Below are 25,464 nucleotides of genomic sequence, written 5' to 3' on the forward strand. Positions count from 1 at the left end.
GCTGCTTATAGAATACTCTTGGGCGGAAATGTTTACCATGGAGATTTTTTAGGCACTTTAAATAGAATCTGGCCCTACATGTGTAAATGTAGAGAACACTGACTTTAATGTGCACATGAGTGCATAAATGTGTGAGTAAATGTCATCAGTCCTCTAAATGCTATTCTGTAAAGGCACACCTAAGTAGGATGATGCCTAAATGCAAGGGAGGCATACTCAGGAGCTACTACTTATCATTTCTAAAGCGCTACTAGACGTACGCAGCACTATACACTTGAACATGAAGAGACAGTCCCTGCTTGACAAAGCTTACAATCTAATTAGGACAGACAGAACAAACAAGAGATAAGGGAATATTAAAGTGAGGATGATAAAATAAGGGTTCTGAACAAGTGAATAAGGGTTAGGAGTTAAAAGCAGCAGCGGAGCATGGGTGGGGCTGCACTTATGCATACAATTTACAGAATACTGTAAGATACACATCCCTTTGCCACATTTGGTTGCCTGAGGTTACACCAAGTCTATTTCTGGTGTAACAATGGATACCTAGAATTTAGGCATCCTCATTAGCCCTGGATTAACCATTAAGCAAAATAAGCATGTGCTTAGGGCACTCAGGGGTTTTGATGAAATTGAGCATGCGCAATGTGAGGGGAAAAGAAGCTGATGATTAAAGTGGGATATAAATGCTGAAATTAAATAAAATGTGGAGACAGATACATATTTATATGTAAATAATTTCTTTTTTTAGAAATCCTTTAAGGTCCTTGGGTATAAGAGTACTCACATATACAGTTCTTGGTGGGTAATTTTATAAAGACTTTTTTTCAGTATAGAAAAGACTTTCATAAAATTATCCGGGGGATACATGACACGATAGCATATGCTTTTACAGGATAGGCAAGTAAGCCTGTCCTTGGACGGAGCGCAAGCAGCCTCAGGAAATATGCACATTCTTTATAAAATATACATGGTTGTACAGCTTTTACATACACATTTATGCCTGCTTTCAGGGTGAAGTATATGTATGCAAGTGCATTATAGCCACAATTGTGTAGGATTTCTACTATTATTTTACATAGACACAGATGGGGAAATTCTATATATGAATTTTCAGCACAGAAAAGTATTTTATTGGATGCAAGGCACCTAAACGAGGCAGCAATGGCAGATCTGTGCAAAAACACACTTATGTGCCCATTTGTAGAATAACGCCTAGGAGTTTCCATGAGGATCTGCAAAGGGGGCGTTACCACAGGAGGGACATGGGAGGGTCAGGGGCATTCCCATAATATAAACACACTATTATAGAATACTGTGGATCAGCACCCAACTTGCATGCTGGGATTTACACCTGGTTTCAGTCGGTGTAAATCCTCATGCCCAAAGTTGAGCGCAGATCCTGGTGCTTCTCGCTATTCTATAAAGAAGCGCCCATCTCGGAATGCTGATTTTTTTTTCGGAGACAAATTTTGAGTGCCATTTACTGAATTCATGCCAAAGGGTCTATGTGTCTTTGTAAAATATCCCCATAATAGGCTCCTTCTTGCCCTCTCAGCCTAGGCAGCCTGCTATAAAACTACCCTATAGTCTAGAAAAGTTACTCCCCCCAATATTTAAATCCATTTAACCAGCCAGGAATGGCTCCTGAATGGTTAAATGACACTTAACTGGCAATATTCAGCGGGAGATTCCTGGTCATCTCCTGCTGAATGTTGCCCGTTAGTGCTTAGGAGGAGATTCTATATATGGCACCTAAAAGATTGGCGCTGAAATCAGTGCCGACTAAGCATATTCTATAATTGGCCCACTTTCAACATAGCCAGTTAGTACCAATATTCAGCCACAGTGCCTCTGTTCAGCCACTGAGCGTGATTTAAGCAGGCAGGTGCCTCTTTCACCTGCTTAAATCACTTTGAATGTCAGGCCCATTATATTCATATAGTTTTATCCACAGTCTGCCCCCCCTCCCCGCACAGACCAAGTAATGCCCTTGGAAATGTCTTCATTTAAAGCACATATATGCCAGTATCGTGCAGTACTATTTTCAAAGAAAGAATCTAGTTGCCTATTTCTATGGTTAAGCAGTTGGATCCCTTTTCAAAACTACCAACTACAAGATTTAAGCATTCAGATATTCTGCACAGGATGCTGAAATCTCTTTAATACTGGAGGTCTCTGCTTACAATAAAAAAAATACAAAAACCTTTCAGTAAGAACAAACCAATTTTTTAAAAAACGTTTTACTGCAAAAGTTTTACCTGCAAAAATTACTGTTTTCTCTTCCTGGGGATCCTCATAGATAGCATCAATTTTTTCTGGCACTTCGGGCCAGAAGGTAGCCACAAGAAGAGGACCTGTGGGTTTATTTCGAGGGTTTACAGTCCTCCATATGAATCTGAAGGAAAAGAAAATTGCAAAAGATTTACAGTGGACTCATTCATTGGCACATCTGTTTCTCATCATTTCTGGGCAGGCACATGATGCATACACAAACTCCAACAGAGGAAAAGTGTAGATACCTTCCTTTACTCGGGAATCATTCACTTTAACTGCATTGGGATGAAATATTTGTCTTGCTGTTTTGAAAAATCAATTAGACATGCTTCTGTAGTGTAAGTGGCAAGACTATACCTCACAGCTGAACATAATGAGGTAAATAATCTGTAATGTAGTCATTGTATAACTTCTAAAAAGAGTTATAAGGTTTTTCAGCAGCACTTATACATCTTAAAGTTACTAAACTGCAGTAAAATAAGACATTTATTGTGGGAGTTCACTAGCCTACAGTAATAAAGATAGCAGGTCCCAAGCTGAACCCACAATCTCTTAAAAGGACTAGAGATAGGATAAATTATCTCATCTCCCAATCTCTCTGATACAATTCAAGACCTTCACCCCTGACATTAAAAACAATCCCCACAGAACCCTCCCTGACACCTACCCAGTTTTCTCTGGTGTCTAGCAGCAGGCAGGAATGATCCCTGTCACTCCTGCCCCATCAAGTCCTGGGTTCAAAATGACATTGGTCGACTCTTAACGGTAATCTTCCAGTATTATTTATTTATTTGCAACATTTGTACCCCACATTTTCCCACCCATTTGCAGGCTCAATGTGGCTTACATTATATTACTGTTAGGGGTCAAGCTTCTAAATCAGGGGCACTTGTGTTTCCAATTCCAAGAGCAATAACATGTAGAAAAGTGTATGGCCACATTAATTGTTGCATATGATGTGCATATTTAGAAACCTTCAGTGCCTCTATTCATTAGGTTGGGGAATGGCAATTTTGCACATTACATCTATGATTTTGTGTTTGTTGGACCTATTGCAAAATGATTTCAGCCATTCTAGGTTGTGGTACATTTTAGTACAAGGGAAAAAAAAAAACCTAAAACAAAAAGGCCAACAACAATATTGACTTTTCTGAGTGCTTAGGTGGATTCTGCAGAAATGTTTTCACTCTTTCAGTCCAAGCTGGCAGCAATTTAGAAAGCAAAAATGTTTACCCTAGGCCAGTGGTTCCCAAACCTGGTCCTGGGTGCACCCCAGCCAGTCAGGTTTTCAGGATATCCACAAAGAATATTAATGAGAGTGATTTACTTGCACTGCCTCCACTGCTTGCAAATCTCTCTCATGAATATTCATCATGGATATCCTGAAAACCTGATTGGCTGGGGTGCACTCAGGACCAAGTTTTGGAACCACTGCCCTATGCTATGTGCAATACTTGTTAAGCCATCTGAGATGGGGGAAGTGAGAGGTATGGGGGCTGTGGGGTACTATGGAAAGGTAATTGGATATGTGGTGAGGTATTTTAGAAAGGGAATTAGGGGGAGGGATTATGTTTCAAATATACTGGCCCCTTTATATTGTTGCCCACGTGCATCAGTCAACTCAGGGGTCCTTTTACTAAGCTGCGGGAAAAAGGGCCCTGTGGAAGTGGGTGGCAGTAACAGCTCCCTCGGTAACCCACCATTATCTGGGCAGTGCACAGCGTTGTCTGATTACCGCCAGGTTAGCGCCACACTAGAAAAATATTTTTTTACAGTGCGCTGGAAATGTTCATGCTGGAGCTGGAACTACTGCTGCTGGCCGCGTTGTGCCAGCAGTAGTTCTGGGACAGCGTGTGGTACGCCCATGTTGGGGTGACCGCCACTTTGTAAAAGGGCCCCTCAGTGCTCTCACTGAAGAAAGATAAGACACCTGATGGCAGTATTACACTTTACCTGTCTTTAAAGAAGAATATTTCTCCTCTAATTTGTGCAACACCATCAAACACAATATCTTTGGTGCACAGTTCTGGAGTGACTGGTCCTAATGTTGGAACTGGACCAGGACCTGGACCAGGCCCTTCGGAGGAACCACCTGAAACAGAGAATGTAATGTCCAAAAAAAGAGAATGACTACAAATAAAAAAGAATAGCAAAAATTATGATTGTTTTTCCCACAAGAGCTTTCCAGCATTGTACATCTGTATCAGTGGTTAAAAATCGAGACTCACTTAGCTGTGAAAGTTCTGTTCCTCTGAAATGTACTTTTAATTGAATTGGGTTATCAATAGAAATCAAACAAAATAAAACATGGAAAAGAAAATAAGATGATACCTTTTTTATTTCCATGTTTTATTTTGTTTGATTTCTATTGATAACCTTAAGAGTGGACTAACGCGGCTACCACACTCCTCTACTTAAAATTGAATTGGGCAAACTGAAAGCCTGTAAAGAATCATCCAAATTTTGAAACTTATAGAGGAAGGGAACAGAGGTTGTGGCTGGTTCATTGGCAAAACAGTTTTTTTTCCTATTTTTAATATTTTATCTCTTTTCTCTAGATCTCTTGTGTAGGGTTTCCCTTTGAAAATGAAGATGCAAATATTTAATTTGGGAAATCTGGGTGATGAAGTTTGCAAGTCGGGCGGCTAGATCTTTTGAAAATCATCCTCTTACAATGATCTTGTGTCACATGCTTATTCTCTATCCCTTCTGCCAATGTTGGTGTGTAAAGCCACTTTCTTCACTTCACTCTCATCCCTGCTAGTGTATATCATAATATAGTAAATGATGTCAGATAAATACCAATAAATTCTATTCGGTCTACTAAATTAGATTTGTTTACTAAGGGGCCCTTTTATTAAGCCTTTCATGGGTCTTTCTTGTGCGCTAAAGGCCATTAAACTAGCTTTTCTTCTGTTTTTTTGTGTTAATGACCACAAGCTAATGGCATTACCACATGACCATTTTGTAAAATTAATGTGTGTGCACCAGGGGTGTAACCAGACTTCAGTGGGAGAGGGGTCCAGAAGCCAATGTGAGGGGGCACATTTTAGCCCCCCCGGCGCCGCCACCCCCCCCCCCCCGCCGTTGCCGACCCCCCCCCCCCCCCGCTGCCACCAACAACAACTTTGACCCCCCCCCCTGCCGACGACCCTCTTGACCCCCCCTCCCGCCGCCAACCCTCCCCCGCCGTCGCCTATCTTTCCTGGCGGGGGACCCCAACCCCCACCAGCCAAGGTCCTCTTCTTCCTTCGTTCTGTTCCTGAGTCTGACGTCAGGATGTCACACTCAGAAACAGAACAGAACGAAGCCTTGCAATCTGCAAGGCTTCGTTCTGTTTCTGTGAGTCTGATGTCCTGCCTGTACAATGTGCAGGACGTCAGACTCAGAAACAGAACGAAGGAAGAAGAGGACCTCGGCTGGCAGGGGTTGGGGTCCCCTGCCAGCAAAGGTAGGCGACGGTGGGTTGGCAGCGGGAGGGGGGGTTGAGAGGGTCATTGGCAGGGGGGTCCAGTCCCAAATCTACGGAGGCCCAGGCCCTTGTGGCCCCACATAGCTACGCCCAGTGGTGTGCTGGAGCCGGCTCGCATCGGCTCTGCAGAGCCGGTTGTTCGTTTTTGAACAATTTTGCGAGTCGGTTGTTGTGCTCTCAGCCGGGATGTGAAGGGGTTTTTTCCCCCCACTATTTGCAATGGAAGGCTGGAGGCACGCATGCCCAAACACAGGCAAATGGTAAAAAACAGATACATCTGACTCTAACCTCAGCTTGGCTGCCCCGCCACTGTCCTCCTGAGAATTCAGGTGCCATAGAGGACAGAGGAGAGCCCTGCTGGCTGCTAGGCTGATCGTTGCCCTTCCCGCCCCATGCGTTGAAGATTTTCAACATCCGCTGATTCCGCTCCCTCCCTCAACCTCTCTCCCCTCCCCAGCCGCTGCTCCCCCCTCAACCTTTACCCCACCGCCACCGGCGCCGCCACCTCCACCATCCTCCGAACCGAACAGTTCCGTTACCGTACCTGCAGCAGGCAGTAGTTAAGACAGGATGCCGGCGTCGGGGTCCTTCTGCTGCCACGTCCCGCCTACTCTGATTCAACTTGCTGTTTCTGCGTAGACAGGACGCAGCAGGCAAAGGACACCATCGGGACCAAGGAGGGTTTGAAGTGATGAGACGCCGAGGTAAGCAAGGAAGCCAGTTTGGTTAATCTCTGTTTCCACTCCCCCAAAGCAAGCAAACTTATGAGCTGCTGCATCCACATTGTCGTTTTTTATTGTTTGTCTAAAGCTGCTTCAGTTGGATAGGAGTAGTGCCTTAAAAGGCAGAGGTCTGTGGCTCCGGATCCAAGATGGCGATTGTGAAGGTCGCATGAACGGCAGCTCCTGCTGCCCGATGCGAAATTTCTAGCTGAGAACTTACCTATTTCACAATGGGTAAGAGAAAGGGGAAGCTTGGAACACCCTGCTCCACGGGTCAGGCGAATCCCCTAGCCGCTCGTCAAATGACGCTAGAGCAATCGGGTCTGGTAGTTCAGAGGACTCAAGCCGGCGCTTCGAGCGGTCCAACGGAGATCTTGGACCTCAGCACAGAGGGAGTGTCATTGAGCCCCCCTCTGAGGATAACCCCCTTGAGACCCGGAGGAATTCTGTTGGCTACGGCGAACCAGCCGACGGTGGTATCCGGAAGTGTTACCCCTGCGGCTGGCGGTGGAGACCCCGTGGCTACTTCATCTCCGATTGGAACATCACAGCAGGCAGGCTTGACGCCGAAGGCCTCTCAGCCTGTATGGAATCGGGACGAATCCTCTGTGGGAAATCAGGAGATAGTGAAACCAGCGGTTATCACCATGGACTCCATTTGGGAGGCAATTCAAGGATTGAACGCCACGCTACTCCAGGTAGCAGGTTCTTTAGAGAAATTGTCACAGGCTCAGACTGATATATCCGGAAAGGTAACCGAGCAAACATCTAGGGTGGACTCCATTGAAACTGAGGTAAACTCTAACAAGAACTTTATTCAAGCTTTAATGAAGGATAATAACGTTCAAAGGAAAAAAATTGAATATATGGAGAATCAGCAGAGGAGAAATAACCTCCGGTTTTTGAATTTCCCCAAGTCCCCATTAATTCCCGCCAAAGAGATGTTAAAAAAATATTTTACTGAAATTCTGGGGATTCCCTCAGAAGCTTTTCCTCCATTAACTCGAGTTCTTTACATCTCTGGGGCAGGTAAGGGGATAATTTCCTCTCCTCAACTAAATTTAACTCAGTTCCTTGAAAATTCAATGGAGGTTATCACAGAGAGGATGACACTCCTGGTAGCTTTTGCTCTGGAACTGGACCGTAACAATATCTTTAGGTTGTTTTTCCGCCATATTTCCACACCCTTTTTGGGTTCGAAAATCCAGGTATTTCCTGATCTCTCTCGAGAGACACAAAGAAAAAGGAGAGATTTTTTATTATTAAAAACAAGGGTCATACAATTAGGTGGGACCTTTAATCTTAAATTTCCATGTAAATGTTGTATTTCCTTACAATCAACTAATTATATTTTTTTCGAACCTGAAAAACTTAAAACATACATTGCTAGCAAAGAGTAATTTGGCGTTAACTTAAATTGTAATTATCGGCTGCCCTGACTTGTGTTCTTGCCCTTTCCTGTTAAATTTTCTTATATATTTTGAATTTAAATGTATACCTATACCTTGGATCAACAAATATGTGGTCTAATATAATATATCTTTTTTCCTTTTTTCTTTTTTTCTTTATTTCTTTCCTTTTTGGATATATGTCTATGAAAACTAGACTTTTGTAATGCCATTTATGTTTATGATGTAAATGTAATGGAAAATCAATAAATAGAATATTAAAAAAAAAAAAAGGCAGAGGTCTAAAGTTTTTGGGTTTTTTTTTTTACTTATTGGACAACTTTTTAACTTGTTTGAAAGCTTCCCATAAGATAATAACAATTGAATATTACTAAAAAATCTTTAAAAATTATTGTAGCTGGAAGACACAGCAATTTTAAACTGTATTTTGTGCACATTTTTTACACTAAAAATAATAATAATAATAATAATAATTAAATACACTGTATACAATACAGATGGCCAAATTTCAGTGAGGATATCCTGTTTCCTGATGGGTTCATCTTAACTGTTGTTGTAATCTACCTTGGGATGCCTGGTGTTATAAAGATGATGGAATATATATTGAAATTAAATGGCGGTAGAATTAAACTCTCCTTTCATTGGGGCATATGGAATGAGATCTTAATCTGTTTTGTAGAAGTTTATCTTTTAGATACACAAATGGATTATTCTGTTTTGAACATGTTTCAGGGGCAAGTGGTTTTATTAGTCAAAATAAAAATAAATATTTTGTTTCATGCAGATTTCTTTTGTTTAAACATAAATGGGCCATAAGCCCCTAATGCAGCCCATATTGGTTTTCTTATATTTTTTTTCTTGTGATAACTTACACTGTGCGAAAACAGAAAACTTATCTCTGTCTGGTCGGTAATAGAAGGAGCTCATTGTGAACACTATCCACCCTAAAAGGTTGTTTTGTGGCTGTACATGAAGAATTGTGATATTGAATAAATAAGCATATGTGTAGCATGCCTGCACGAGTAGGGGGGGGGGGGAGAAATGTGTTGTGTCCCCCCCCCCGCCCCCCACCCAAATTGCAGGGCTGGCTATGCCCAGAGAGAGAGCCTGTTGGTAAACTTTTACCAGCTAACTCTCTCCCTGGGAATAGCCAGCTCTGCAATTGGGTGGGGGGGGGGGGGGGGGGGGGACGTGAAGAAGTAGACAGAGGGCACAGAAGTGGACGGGAGGGAGCGCAGAGGTGGACGGGGGGGGGGGGGGGGGGCGCAGAGGTGGACTGGGGAGAGAGCCTGTTGTTAAAAATTTACCAGCACACCACTGGCTACGCCCCTGATGTACACTTACCACCATCCATGTTTATTTATTTATTTATTTTCAGCACTTGATATCAGCAAATGATCCTTGAGACAACTATGTGGTTTATAATTTCTATTACAGGTACTTTGCAGTGTTCCTAATGGGCTCATAATCTAAGTTATATATTATACCTGGGGCAATGGAGAGCTCAGTGACTTGCCCAGGGTCACACGAAGCTGCAGAGGGAATTGAACCTGGTTCCCCAGAATCTCAACCCACTGCCAACTATCAGGCAGCAGCAGGAATTGAACCGGTTCCCCAGGTCTGCAACCCACTGCACTAACCATTAGGCCACTCCTCCACTCCAGTATTTGTAGGCAGTATCCATGCACTAGCCAGTTATCGTGTTGTAATGTAGCTGTGCTAACTGGTTTAGCACAGAAATGCCTACTCGCTGCCCCTGACACCGCCTAAAAAAAAATACAAAATTTTTTTTAGCGTGCACATTTGGTAGTTACCACATGACTCCTCAGTGCTTCCTATGGTACGCCATTTTAGAAACATAGAAACCTAGAACATGATGGCAGATAAGGGCCAATTTTCAGCCTTATTTTAGACAGGTCATAGAAGTCAGAATTGAGACATTCAGGTCAAGATGTCTCAAGTTTCACTAGCATTTTAAAAACATATATGCATCGAGTATGGGCAGCATACAAATCCATTTAGAAAAAAAAACTCATCAAAAATGTCCACAGGTTGAAAACCAGCACATAAATGTGTTTGTGCTGCCACACACACATTTATGTTGTAGAATAGTCATTTCAGAAATATAAATGTGTATTTTGCCAGCACTGCTGATTATAGAGGTACATGCATGTTTATGCCCCTTTGTGAAACCACTCGTCAGTGTATATTTATATAATGGCCTTATCTCTTGTGTCACATCCAGAGGCATAGCCAGATCTCAATTCGGGAGGAGGCATGAGCCCAAAGTGGGGGGGGGGGGGGGGGGGGCACATTTTACTCCACCTCCCTGCCATTCTCGACCCATTCCATAACCTCACAAACCTGGACTGGCAGGGGTCCCCAAGCCCCGCCAGCATAACCTTTCCGCTGTGATATTTACCACCTCGCTGACTTTTCTGCTTTCCTACTCTGGCACACATGCTCATTTTTAGTGAAATTGAGCATGTGTGAAGCTCGTGCATGCTGAATTTCACTACAAATGAGCATGTGCACAGGGGAGGGGGGGGGGGGGAAGCAGAACAGACAGCGTGGCAGCAAATATCATAGCAGGAAAGCTTCTGCTGCTGGGGCTTGGGGACCACCACCAGCCAAACCAACGGATCTTGGGGGGCCCTGAACCCATTTTGGGGGGGCCCATACCCCCATGGCCCCTCATGTGGCTATGCCACTGGTCACATCATATATACATACATCTTTGGTGGCACTGTATGTATGTATGTTATAAAAGGCTCAGCACTCACCAAGTCTTAAATAACAGCTAAGATGTCCACTTCTGTACCTACACAACTATAAAAAGACTTAGATGCTTCAAATGCTAGCCACATTAGCTTTGACAGAGTTAATAGGACAGGGCATGTTTTACAGCAACTGGAAGTTAATATTCTTAAAGGAAACCACTTTTATAGGCATGCTGCATACATTTGAAGTGTGTCTTCTGCTATATACAGCTCTTTCACAATAGGCTGTACAACTTCAAGTAACATGCCACTGCATAGGGAACTTCTAGGGCCACACTTGGATAAAGTAGTTTCTTAGACATAATAGTCACTTTAAAAATTGATAAATAAACATACATCAAGAAAATGGAAAATAAGATCTCGACCAGAGGAAGAAGGCTTTGGCTTCCAGAAGCTAGTCAAAACCCCCTGGATTCTATATATTTTATATATGTGCGTGAAATTTAATTGAGTATTGAGCCAATAACTAGCAATGACCAATTATTGCAGTTAATTGGCTCCAATTAGGATTCACGTGTGCATCTTGCTATGTGCTATTCTGTAAAGATGTGCACACGTTTTAGCATGCAATTTAAAATGGTGTGTGGCCATGAGAGGGGCATGGGTGGGTCAGGGCTTCACTAAAGATGCATGCGGTATTACTGAATTTGGGGGATCTGCACCTAACTTCCTACCCCCCTGTTTACTAAGCCCAGTGGTTAGTGCAGCAGACTTTGATCCTGGGGAACTGGGTTCAATTCCCGCTGCAGCTCCTTGTGGCTCTGGGCAAATCACTTAACCCTCCATTGCCCCAGGTACACATAAGTACTTGTATATACTATGTAAACCGCTTTGAATGTAGTTGCAAAAACCACAGAAAGATGGTATATCAAGTCCCATTTCCCTTCCCCCCTCCTTCCCTAATGCCAACACAGCCTATTCACTTTGAATGGGCTGTGTTGGCATTGCCACACGGCAGCCGCTAGTGCAGCTTAGTGAACAGTGGGGTTACTTACGAAGATTTATACCAGGTTTCAGTTGGTGTAAATCCTCGTGTGCAAAGTTGGGTGCAGATCCCACTGATGTGTGCTATTCTGTAAATGGTGCCCAACTTGGAGTGCCATTTATAGAAAAGCGCTTGGCATATATTTATTGAATGTAGTCCAAAATGTACTAGTTTGTTCGATAAAGAATCACTGCATTTTCCAGTTTTTCTTTTCTTTTTGTTTATAGATCCATATTGACACACTGCAATGGTATCACCCTGAAACAACACATTAGAAGACCTTCATGCAGACCAGCTCTTATTTGGGAAACCTTGAAAACAAAATGGATTTCAATTAACACATATGCCTAATGAAGTAATACTTATGATGAGAAAACATAAAGATATTACCATAAAGTTCCTGGATTCCATTTACGTCATCCTGTGAAAGCCTGAAGTTTTTGGTAAAAGTATAGATTGGGGCCATTAGAGCTCCTGGATCATCTGAATGTTCCAATCCCAATGCATGGCCAAACTCATGAGCAGCAACCAGGAAAAGGCTGTAACCTGAACAGAGAAAAAGTCTATGTGTGTTTCATGAAGCCATTGGCTATGTAGTACAGATCATAGTTAGAAAAGAACATAAGAATTGCCATACTAGGACAGACCGAAGGTCCATCAAGCCCGGTATCCTGTCTCCAACAGTGGCCAATCCAGGTTACAAGTACCTGGCAAGATCCCAAAACAGTACAATACATTTTATGTGCTTATCCTAGATATAAGCAGTGGATTTTCCCCAAGTCCATCTTTTATTTTAGGAAGCTATCCAAACCTTTTTTTAAACCCTGCTAAGCTAACTGCTTTTACCACATTCTCTGGCAACGAATTCCAGAGTTTAATTACACATTGAGTGAAGAAATATTTTCTCCTATTTGTTTTAAATTTACTACTTTGTAGCTTCACTGCATGCCCCCCTAGTCCTAGTATTTTTAGAAAGAGTGAACAAACTATTCACGTCCACCCATTCCACTCCACTTACTATTTTATAGATCTCTATCATATCTCCCCTCAGCAGTCTTTTCTCCAAGCTGAAGAGCCCTACTCACTTTAGCCTTTCCTCATAGGGAAATCATCCTATCCCCTTTATCATTTTCGTTGCTCTTCTCTGTATCTTTTCTAATTCCACTATATATTTTTTGAGATGCGATGACCAGAATTGCACACAGTATTTGAGGTGTGGTCACACTATAGAACAATACAAAGACATTATAACATCCTCATTCCTTTCCTAACAATAGCTAATGTTCTGTTTGCTTTTTTGGCTGCTGCTGCACTGAGCAAAGGGTTTCAATGTATCATCAATGATGACACCCAGAACCCTTTCCTGGTCGGTGACTCCTAATGTGGAACCTTGCATCATGTAACTATAGTCTGGGTTTCTCTTTCCCACATGCATCACTTTGCACTTGCTCACATTAAACGTCTTCTGCCATTTGGATGTCCAGTCTCCCAGTCTCGTAAGGTCCTCTTGTAATTTTTCACAATCCTCTTGCGATTTAACAACTTTGAATAACTTTATGGCGTCAGCAAATTTAATTACCTCACTAGTTTCTTCCATCTCTAGATCATTTGTAAATATGGTAAAAAGCAGCGGTCCCAGCACAGACCCATGGGGAACGCCACTATCTACCCTTCTCTATTGAGAATACTGACCATTTAATCCTACTCTCTGTTTCCTATCTTTTAACCAGTTTTTAATCCACAATAGAACACTACCTCCTATCCCATGATACTCCAATTTCCTCTGGAGTCTTTCATGAGGTACTTTGTCAAATGCCTTTTAAAAAACCTGATACACGATATCAACTGGTGTTTGTTCACCACTTCAAAGAAATGTAGTAGATTGGTGAAGCAAGATTTCCCTTCACTAAATTCATGTTGGCTTTGTCTCATTAATCCAGAGCTTTTGAATATGCTCTGTACTTTTGTTCTTTATAATGATCTTTACCATTTTGCTATAGGAAAGGAGTGTCCTTTATAGCAATGCATTCCCTTGCATTTAGTCCCAGCTCAGAAAAACCCACTCAGGTGGCCTTTTACCAAAGTGCAGAAGGGAGAAATTCTATAAAGGGCGTCAAAAGTTAGGTGCCAAAATACAATGCACTGAGCACAAATTCTATTAACAGCATCTGGGTGCCCAAATTCCATTATAGTATACTAATGTAAGTCAGCGTTTACATGTCAACATTTAAGTGCACTTGGTTACACCATGTCTATGTCAGGAATAAATGTGTGCACTAAGAGGGGCATAATTGAACGGAAACGCCTATCTCCATGGGCGTTTATCTCCGAGAACGGGTCCGTGAAGGGGCGGGCCGAACTGTATTTTCGAAAAAAATAGACGTCCATGTTTTATTCGCCAAGTTGTGAGCTGGGCGTTTTTGCTTTTCAGCGATAATGGAAAATGAAATCGCCCAGCTCAAAAGCGAATAAATCCAAGGCATTTGTTCGTGGGAGGGGCCAGGAGTCGTAGTGCACTGGTCCCCCTAACATGCCAGGACACCAACCGGGCACCCTAGGGGGCACTTTTACAAAAACAAAAAAAAAAGGTAAAGGAGCTCCCAGGTGCATAGCACCCTTCCCTTGTGTGTTGAGCCCCCCAAATCCCCCTCAAAACCCACTGCCCACAAGTCTACACCATTACTATAGCCCTAAGGGGTGAAGGGAGGCACCTACATGTGGGTACAGTGGGTTTGGGGGGGGGGTTGGACGACTAAGCATTAAGCAGCACAATTGTAACAGGTAGGGGGGGATGGGCCTGGGTCCACCTGTCTGAAGTCCACTGCACCCCCTAATAACTGCTCCAGTGACCTGCATACTGCTGCCAGGGAGGTGGGTATGACATTTGAGGGTGAAAATAAAAAGTTGTGAATCATCATTTTTTGTGGTGGGAGGGGGTTTGTGACCACTGGGGGAGTCAGGGGAGGTCATCCCCGATTCCCTCCAGTGGTCATCTGGTCATTTAGGGCACTTTTTCGGGCCTTATTCGTGGAAAAACAGGGTCCAGGAAAAGTGCCCTAAATTCTCGCTATTTTTTTTCCATTATCGGCGAAAGGCGCCCATCTCTGATTGCCCGATAACCACGCCCCAGTTCCGCCTTCACCACGCCTTCGACACGCCCCCATCAACTTTGTCCGCATCCGCGACGGAGTGCAGTTGAAATCGTCCAAGGTCGGCTTTCGATTATACCGCGTTATTCGTTTTTGTGAGATAAACGTCCATCTCCCGATTTAGGTCGGAACTTGGGCGTTTTTCTCGTTCGATTATAAGCAGGTAAGTATTCTATAACCTAAGAATGGAATTATTTGACACACCCATGCACCTCCCCCTGTGAATATTCTATTGTAGTCTCATGGTACACAACTTGTGCTCTCACCGTGCGTGCATGAATATGATATTCACACATGTAAGTGCTAGATTATAGATTATTTTATCATCTCAATGCACAAATGAGGTTGAAGGATTCTATGAATGGCACTGGAAAAAATTGGCGCTAAGAACTATTACTGTTACTGCAACTCCTTTGATGCTTCAGTTGGGAGCTTTGCACCATGAGCATCTTCAGTTCCTTGTATTCGCAAAGTTGATACATCCTCTGGTCTTAGGCCTTCCATACATTGACTGACGTTCTAATGACATCCTGGCTTGGGGTCAGTCATGTTTCCTGCAACTGCAGATACAATCTGGTCTTCCTGCCGTATACCAAGACTTCGCCGATGTCTTTAGTAAGCAGCAGGTGGACATCGTGCCCTACCATGAATTTGGTTGTGCAATTGATCTTCTGCCAGGAAAAAAAACCCCCTTGAAAGCGGGTCTATACCATCTCATGTCCAGAGACACAAGCCATGACCGACTACAAGGAAAACTTGTGAAAAGGATTTATTCATCCGTCCACCTCTCCTCCAGGTGCAGGGTTCTTCTTTGTTACTAAAAAAGATGGAGACCTCCATCCCTGCATCGACTATTGGGGTCTCAACATGATTACTATCAAAAATCAGTATCCCTTTTCACTTATCCGTGAGCTCTTCAATCGACTATAAGAAGCAGTCATCTTTACTAAGTTGGATTTATGAGGAACCTACAACTTGGTGAGAATTAGAGATGGCAGCGAGTGGAAAACAGCCTTTAACATGCGCAACACTATGAATATCTAGTGATGCCCTTTGGTCTATATAATGTGCTTGCTGTATTTCAACATTTTGTGAACGATATCTTCAGGGACCTGCTATATTCCTATGTCCTCGTGCATCTTGACGATATTCTTATATTCTCTACCTCTGCTTCAGAACCTCCTGCATATGTACACACTGTCTTTCAATGACTTAGGAATAACCACCTATACGCAAAAGTAGAAAATTGTGCAGTCCACCAGGAAACCATACCCTTCTTAGGTTACTTCATCTTGGCCTCCAACTTACAGATAGATCCAAACAAATTTCAGGCCATTCAAAATTGGCAATGTCCCACTGGACTTTAGGCTCTCCAATGCTTTCTTGGAATTGCCAATAATTAAAGACAGTTGATCAATCATTATTCTGTCATCACTGCTCATCTTACTGCTCTGACTAAAAACAGGGCCAATTTCACTCATTGGCCACTATTGGCCTGCCATGCCTTTGAGCAGCTGAAGAGAGCCTTTCTTATTGCTGCAGTACTTTGATGACCAGATCCCCTGTTACCATTCATTCTCAAGGTGGATGCCTCCTTGGTGGGGGCTGGTGCTGTTCTCTCCCAAGCATTGCTGGGAGGACAATTATATCCCTGCTTCTACTCCTCTAAAAAAATGTTTGCCCAGAGAATGAAATGACACTATCAGAGACTGTGAGTTCTTAGCCTTGAAATTAGCTTTAGAAGAGCAGAGACATCTCTTGGAAGGAGCAACTCACCCCTTTACTGTTATCACTGATCACAAAAACCTGCCTGAACCTCTGCCTGGACTCCAACTACGTCTTGCTTGCCACCTGCCTGAACATCTGCTTAGACTTCAACTATGTCTTGTCTGCCGCCTGTCTGAACCTTTGCCTGGAAACTGACTATACCTTGCCTGCCACCTGCCTGAACCTCTGCCTGGAAACTGACTATACCTTGCCTGCTGCCTGCCTGAACCTCTGCCTGGACTCCAACTACGCCATGTCTTCTGCCTGCCTGGACACCAACTACCCCTTGCCTGCCACTTGCCTGAACATCTGCTTGGACCCTGACTATACCTTGCCTGCCACCTGACTGGACCTGTACCTGGACACTGACTATGCCTAGCTGGCCGCCTGCCTGGACCTCTGCCTGGATACCAACTATACCGCCATCTAAGCCTTGCTCTCCAGCCAATAAAACCTGTTGGCTGTTCCTGCACTCTGAGACGTACCTTTAAGCACATATCTAACATTGATGTTCAGTGTAGCGGGATCTACACTATTGGATGCCCTCCCTCTTTCACTATATACAGAGGGTACTCTTTCTTGATTTAAAGTTATGTTGAAGACCCGTCTTATTTGCTCAGTTTGTACTATATGAGTAAGGCCTAATTAGGGAAGTGGACTGCTTTGGATCCCGGAGTCTATTGGAAACCAGAAGTTTCATGATGTTCTATGTTGTTTTATATTTTGTACTACTTCTATCAGATTGTAATTTTTTTTCTTTTCCTCATTTAATATTAATGAACGTAATCCCTTTGATGGTCTGACCCTAAGTGGACAATCAAATAAATGCAATCTTGAACCTTGTTAATGTGTGGTAACATGTTGGACCTTAGGAGGTAAAAATTACTTCTATAGGCACTTTTTACTGAAAAAGCTGTTGAGAAAGCAATAGAATAATTTAAATTGAATCAGCACTTTGACATAGACAACTTAAAAATCAGCTAATGTAATTGTTTTCCACAAGTCAGTAGAACAAAAAAATTATATACTGCTATGCATTCCTCCCTTAAAAGGAAAAATCTCTCTTAAAATATTATTTTCTTCATAATGAGTAGCTTGTATGTACCAAAATCTTTTAAGTTCTTTGCACAGAGGCATGTTAAATCCATGCTGAGCTATTATGGACAACCTCCACTGCTGAATCAGTTCTTGTTCTCCTGTTATGTGCCAAAATAGGAATTAAGATCAGTTTCATAAGGACTATTGGTTATCCCTAACAGGACTGAGGCATGTTTGGCTTGGATGAGAGAACACTCTCTTTCTGTGGCTGTGTTCAAGTTCTGGAAGCTGCTTCCTGCAGAAATATGTTCTCAACAAGATTATACTTTAGAAAGGGTACAGAGGTGTGGTTCTTTAGGCAGTTCTATGGTGATTAATCTTTTGAGATGTAAACTGGGTGAATTCAGAGCTCTTAAGTTATTGTGATGTCACAAATCAGATTATTTTAAATGCATAACATTACTAACATTTGATATTAAAAACTGGATTAACATTGTATGTATTTTATTAGTAATATTTAGTGATATCTACTTTATAATTTGCATTGACCATCAAGGATGATGCAGTTCATAAATTTAGATATATGGATTAATAGCAGAATGAATGACTAGGATCAGCATAAAGCAGAAGGGAAATTAAAATCATAGCAACCAGAAGAGCCCAAAATGAAGGAGAGAGTTTCTAAGTTCTAAAATGTCAACAGATTTCAAACAAAGATTTCTAATACTTCAAAATGATACTGTACCTTGATCTGGGCAGAAACCCCATTTGCGGTCATCATCGTAACTGCTTGATGAAGCACACCACATCTTGCCATCACTTCTTCCAGCACTTGTGCAGGAGTCATATTTGTTACCAAGGAAGGTGAAAGGAAAGACACAAGGAGAACCTTCAGAATTTCCTCCCACCGTTGACATGGCTTGAAAAGGGTAAGGAGGAAACAAAGTTACCACGGTGACACTATTATTTACAACATTGCTTCCTCTAAGCTTAGCAGGAGTCCTCCAACAACAGTCCTACCAGTGGGTGATGCAGTTTCACTATCACATTTTCGATAGAGAGGGATAGGCAAGTTCTGCAGGACTCCTGGGAATCTGCCTGTCCCTACTGAATGCAAACACAATACTGAAGTACCACCAGTGGCGTACCGAGGGCGAGGCGGAGGGGGCGGTCCACCCTGGGTGCACAGAGCAGCCACATGCCTGTCGGCTCTGCTGGTTCCCTGCTCCCTCTACCCCGGAACAGGTTACTTCTTGTTCCAGGGCAGAGGGAGCAGGGAGCCAGCAGAGCCAACAGCCGCGTGGCTGCTCCCAGTAGCCAAGAATGCACCTGGGGGGGGGGGGGGGTCGTGCTGCACCATGGGGGGGGGGGGGGGGGTGTACAGCGGCGATCCACCCTGGGTGGCAGCCGACCTAGGATCATCACTGAGTACCACCCCCCCACTGGCAGCAATGCAGTTGGAAGACTCCTGCTCAGCTTAGAGGAACAGTGCAGGACTAGCAAAATTACATGTTTAAACAAGTCAGAAAACTTTATGAAATGTTACAATAGTGCACTGAAATGTTATCTTATAAACTGTTGTTTCACGTGAGGATACGTATACTGTGATTGTAGATAGGCAATAGCAATTGTTAATAGAGCAGGAGTAAAGTATCTTTGATCTCACCAAAAATATTAAAATAAACATTGGGGTAATTTTATAAACCTTTTCGCATGTAAAGGGCATCTTATAAAATTAGATCGTACCTAAAACTATGTACAGTACAAGTAGGTGCTCATTTGCAGAACAGGCATGCTTAAGAGAGGAAGTTGGGTGGAACATGAGCGGAGCTACAATTTTTGCACATACCACCCAGTACTCAAAGTGATTTCACCGGGCAAGACAGACTCCATTTTGAAGAGGCAGTTTCGTTGTGCAGGAGTGAGCAGGCATTACTTTTGATCATTTCCCTCTGCCCCCCCCAAACACACACTACAAGAGTGCTGCCAGGTAGGCCCGTTTGCCTCTGCTCTTGAGCAGATGTAAATGTCCATGCCTTTACTATATGTGCAATTTCTGCAGGATTTTGTGCTAGTATTTTATAAAGATAGGTGGAGGGGCATAATCGAAAGGGGCGCCCAAGTTTTCCTGAGGACATCCTTGCAGGACGTCCCAGCGAAGGGGCGGGGAAACCTGTATTATCGAAACAAGATGGGCGTCCATCTTTCATTTCGATAATACGGTCGGGGACGCCCAAATCTTAACATTTAGGTCGTCCCTAGAGATAATCATCCTTAGACTTGGTCATTTCTGATTTTCGGTGATAATGGAAACTAAGGACGCCCATCTCAGAAACGACCAAATGAAAGCCATTTGGTCATGGGAGGAGCCAGCATTCATAGTGCACTGGTCCCCCTCACATGCCAGGACACCAACCGGGCACCCTAGGGGGCACTGCAGTGGACTTCAGAAAAAGCTCCCAGGTACATAGCTCCCTTACCTTGTGTGCTGAGCCCTCAAAACCCACTTCCCACAAGTGTACACCACTACCATAGCCCTTATGGGTGAAGGGGGGCACCTACACCACAAGTGTAACAGGTGGGGGGGGGGGGGCATGGGTCTGCCTGCCTGAAGTGCACTGCACCCACTAAAATTGCTCCAGGGACCTGCATACTGCTGTCATGGAGCTGGGTATGATATTTGAGGCTGGCATAGAGGCTGGAAAAAATATTTTAAAAAATTTTTTTTAGGGTGGGAGGGGGTTAGTGACCACTGGGGCAGTAAGGGGAGATCACCCCCGATTTTCTCCAGTGGTCATCTGGTCAGTTCAAGAACCTTTTTGTGGCTTGGTCGTAAGAAAAAAAGGACCAGGTAAAGTCATCTAAGTGTTCGTCAGGGACGCCCTTTTTTTTTTCCATTATGGGTCGAGGACACCCATGTGTTAGGCACACCCACGTCTTGCCTTCGCTACGCCTCCGACACGCCCCCGGGAACTTTGGTCATTCCCGCGACGGAAAGCAGTTGGGGACGCCCAAATTCTGCTTTCCATTATACCGATTTGTGCGACCCTGTGAGAACGCCCATCTTGCGATTTGTGTCGAAACACGGGCGTCCTTCTCTTTCGAAAGTAAGCCTGATAGGCACTTATGTATCTTCATAAAATAGGCTGAAATATGTACCTTCCTGCCCAATGAACCTAGAAGACTTGTTATAAAATTACCCTTGTACACTCAAGATATAAAAATGTGACTATTTTGAGCCCTCCTGCCTTAGCTAATTGGCACCCTGGGGCCCACAAGTCCCCCATAAGGAGGCCTATAGCAGTGTAAGCTGTCAGTTCTAAAATTGCAAGTATTTGTTCTGCTATGCTACTGTTCTATAAAGGAAAGTAGGCACCTACTTTCCTTTATTGAAATAGGCTCCACATGTATAGAATCTCCTACTAACCTACAAATGCACTCGATCCGCAGCCCCTCCCTACCTCTCTACCCTCATCTCCCCCTACGTGCCTACTCGTAACCTCCGCTCTCAAGACAAATCCCTCCTTTCAGTACCCTTCTTCACCACCGCCAACTCCAGGCTCCGCCCTTTCTGCCTCGCCTCACCCCACGCTTGGAATAAACTCCCTGAGCCCAATCGCCAGGCCCCCTCCTTGCCCATCTTCAAATCCTTGCTCAAAGCCCACCTCTTCGATATCGCCTTCAGCACCTAACCACCATACCATACCATACTCAGGAAATCTAGACTGCCCCAACTTGACATTTCGTCTGTTAGATTGTAAGCTCCTTTGAGCAGGGACTGTCCTTCTTTGTTAAACTGTACAGCGCTGCGTAATCCTAGTAGCGCTCTAGAAATGTTAAGTAGTAAAGTAGTAGTAATTATCCTCCACATGCATTCATTGTATGTGAAGGATGGAAATGCTGTTAAATAAAAAGTTAATTAAATAAAAAAAATCACTGTTTACATGTACAAGTGCTGAGGGGCGGCCCAGGCATCTTGCTGCCTGAGGCGAGTGCTGAGATGGCACACCCCTGGCCATGGTATGGTATCTCCCCCCTTCCCTGAGCCTACCTTTGTTTTTCAAAAGATGGCGACGGCAGCGATTCCCATAGGCTACCCTGCCGCTGGAACCATCCTCTTTTCTCTACTGTGGCCCTCCTCTGAAGAAACAGGAAGTTATATCACAAGCAGCTGCAGTAAAGAGGCCAGTGGCGGCGGAAGGGCAGCCAATGGGAATCGCTGCCGCTGCCGACTTTTAATAATCAAAGGTAAACTTTGTGAAGGGGATTGAAGAAGGAAGGGGAGAGATGCCAGACCACGGCCAGTGTGGGGGGATATACTACTCCTTGAACAGTGCTAACTGAGGCCCCCAACACAGGTGGCCTAATGGTAGGGCCACCACTGAAGCACTGATAATTATATGTTCAAAAGTCTGAGTGATACAGTTCTTTTTTTTAGAATGTGTTCCTTTGTAAAATGAATGTTCCTACTGAATGTGCTGCAACCTACATGTATGTCTCCCTCAGCCATAGAGATATTTTACAAAAGACTCCATATGCAATGAGCCACTATTCCACTTGCTGACATACAAAATTGGCATATACATTAAGAATAAGAAATACATAAAACAAAATTATGTATCATTAAAGGTAACATTGAAACTGTGTGCAAACACTTTTGAGTTAAAATTTACCGTTTCACCGATGAGTAAATGTTATTCAGTAATTTTTTCTATACTGCATAAAATTATGCTTAACAAAAGATTCATTGAAACTAGAATACCAGTGACAGAAAAGAAACTATGGAACATTAATTTAACCCAACTTTAATTGCTTTAAGCTAATTTCCACTGAAAACCATTTGCAATTGTAAAACATACTTTTATAGTAAAAATAGGCAGAATTACTGTTCATGGATTAATATGCATAAATTAATATGTATAAATTATATTTCAAGTCTAGTAATGTTCATACTTCAGTATTTAAATGTATTACATTTACAAAGTCAGTATCGTTGATACCTGTTTCTGGGCAGAATCCATACTTCTTATCTTGATCATAATCTTCAGTGGTTGCACACCACCGATATCCATCTGTCCTTCCCTCTGTTGTACAACTGTTATATGAAGTGCCTTGAAACTTGAATGGGAATTTACATGGATCTCCATTTGCATTTCCTGACAGTGTGAAAAGCACTGCAGACAGAATAATAATAATGATAATAGTCAAAAGTAATGAGAATGACAATAATAACAATGTAAAAAATTCAATCTGCTATCAAAATCTCTTTACCTCCTTTAATGAGAGAAGACCTTTTAATGACAGAAAAGCATTGAGACAAATTCATGGATTGATTTCCCCATAATTTTCTTTCCATCTACAAAATATGTGATGGTAGGGGCTCAGGTACTAATGGGAAAATTAGAACATGGCCAATAATACAGAAAATAGAAATATCAGACATTTTACCCCTGTGGTAAAAAAGGGATAGGGGACTTGATATTCTTTGGTTTTTGCAACTACATTCAAAGTGGTTTACAAAGCATATACAGGTACTTATTTGTACCTGGGGCAATGGAGGGTTAGGTGACTTGCCTAGTTACAAGGAGCTGCACTGGGAATTGAACCCAGTTTGCTGCACTAACCACTAGGCTACTCAAAGGCTTTAGGGGCTCTTTTGCTAAGCTGCAGGTGGTGGCAGTTGATATTGCAGTGCACCAGGGCACTTTTTACAGCAGTGGGTAAAACGGCTGAAAAAAGAAATGGCTGTGCAGCCATTTCAGGGGAAAGCACTTACCGCCATCAATTGAGGTAGCAGTAAGGGCTCCCATGCTAACCTGCCGGTAACATATTTACCTACAGACATATTTTTAAAATATTTCCACTAGCACCAGAAATGGCATGTGCTGGGGTTGGAACTACAGCCAGCACCTGCGTTGGGCCAGTGGTAGTTCCAGATTGTCACGCAGCAAGCCCGTTGCCGCAAGGGCTCCCTAGTGCATGGGAATGACCCACGTATGGATGCCCTAAAGCCACTCCTTACCACAGTTTGGTAAAAGGGCCCGTTAGTCTTTTCACTCATATCTCATACCAATGGAACACTGAGTGACGAACAATACCAAACTATAATAAAATACTATGGTACAAAATAAGGTGTCATCCCTGATTTTGGAGAGTGAGTATTCAATCATCATCATTCCACAGTCTGCTTCAGTCTTTTTCACGTTTAACTCTAGAAAGTTTAAATCTGACCAATGCCTAAGTATCACAGCTATTCACTTTCAACCCGCAAGGTACATAAATGTGTTGGGTTTTCAGACTGACCCCAATGAATATGTACGATATAGATTTGCATATAATAGATGTAGTGTGCATGAACTCTATGCCTTGCATTTTCATACCACTGCTCTATAGCTTTATCCTGATCCTTTATTAGAGTGACATACCTGTGAGAATCATCATCAAGAAGATGCACTAGATGTGAACACCCACAGAAGGTGAACTCTCCACAGGAAAACCAATGAAAGGCAAAACACACAGTGGATCCAAAAAAGTCCTCTCACAATGAGTGTCTTCCTGAACAAGGTCTTTATTGACAGTAGCTACTGTCAATAAAGACCTTGTTCAGGAAGACACTCATTGTGAGAGGACTTTTTTGGATCCACTGTGTGTTTTGCCTAGATGTGAACACTCCATCAGTTTTCCTCCAAAAGCCAACATAAATGCCTACAATACGAACAGACCCCCACATTCTATATATTGTGCCTTAATTTCCCTGTGGATATCGAAGCATATTCTATAACAATCTGTGTAACTTAATTGTTTAACTAGCTAATCAGTGCTGTCAACTGGATTGTAACAAGCAATTATGTCAAGTTCTCAGGTTCAGAGCCCGCGGGGCTGGGCTCTGGAGCAAACGTGAGCCCTTGGGCTGCTGACGAGGAGTGACAGCAGCAGGCAAAACCCACCAACCAACGCTGGGCAAGCACACCGACACTGGCAGGGACTGCAGACACCGCCCAGCGAGCCGGAACACACGGACTGGAACACTGGACTGGAATTCCCCGGACTGGAGGACACAGGACTGGAACACTGGACTGGAGCACACCGGACTGGTCCACACAGCTTCACCTGCACTTAGCTACTAAGCCCCCCAGGAGTTGAGCTCCTGGGTTCGAGTAGCCAGCAGGACTTACTGGACGACACAGGGACCAGGACTAGAACAAGCTGTAACTGAAGTGCGCCTAACTCCTAAACTGACCAAAAGTGTTCCTAAGCCTGGCCCCAACAGAAAAGCTCCTAAGCCCTCCACTAACAGCAGTGTTCCTAACAGAAACTAACAGGGGTGCCCCTACGCCCTACACTAACAGAAGTGCAGGGAAGCCACAAGGGAAAAGGAAGGGAAGACAAACGCCAGACCTAACACTGGTGCTTCCTAAGCACCAAGCTGCAGCAGCTAAACACGGGTTCTCACCCCAGTGCTTCCTAAGCACCAAGCTACAGCAGCTAAACACAGGTCATGAGGAAAAGCGGGGAAGACACAAGGAAACAAGCAGGAAAGCCAAATACCCAAACAACAAAAGGTGCTTCCTAAGCACTTACTAACAAGGGTGCTCCCAGCCAGCACCAAACTCCAGCACTGCAACAACAGCAGTGCTACTCACCTTAACAAAAGGGAAAAACAGGGAAGTCAAACACACAAGTCACAAGTGCACACTGCACTAAACTAACCTGGACCTAAAGCAAGTAGCCAGAAGCAAACGCAACCGTTGCAAAGGCTCTGAAGGAAACAACACCACTTCCTTATCAAGGCCCTCCCTGATGATGTCACACTCCCTAGACCTAGGCAAAAGCACACTGACCCAGAGAGGCCCAACCCACACCAA

General features: G+C 43.4%; 1 protein-coding gene across 1 annotated transcript in view; it reads right to left on the bottom strand.

Moving 5' to 3' along the window:
* The window catches only part of MMP2 (matrix metallopeptidase 2), an 85,903-nt gene that overhangs the window by 28,317 nt on the left and 32,122 nt on the right, over positions 1–25,464 (bottom strand). The window contains exons 6-10 of the mRNA XM_030204313.1: positions 22,600–22,773; positions 18,345–18,518; positions 12,036–12,191; positions 4,231–4,369; positions 2,262–2,398 (exon numbers count right to left, since the gene is read on the bottom strand). Of these exons, the coding sequence (XP_030060173.1) occupies positions 2,262–2,398; positions 4,231–4,369; positions 12,036–12,191; positions 18,345–18,518; positions 22,600–22,773 (780 nt within the window). The remainder of the gene's footprint in view (positions 1–2,261; positions 2,399–4,230; positions 4,370–12,035; positions 12,192–18,344; positions 18,519–22,599; positions 22,774–25,464) is intronic.

The sequence above is a fragment of the Microcaecilia unicolor genome, chromosome 5 (assembly GCF_901765095.1).
Source record: "Microcaecilia unicolor chromosome 5, aMicUni1.1, whole genome shotgun sequence".
NCBI lineage: Eukaryota > Metazoa > Chordata > Amphibia > Gymnophiona > Siphonopidae > Microcaecilia > Microcaecilia unicolor.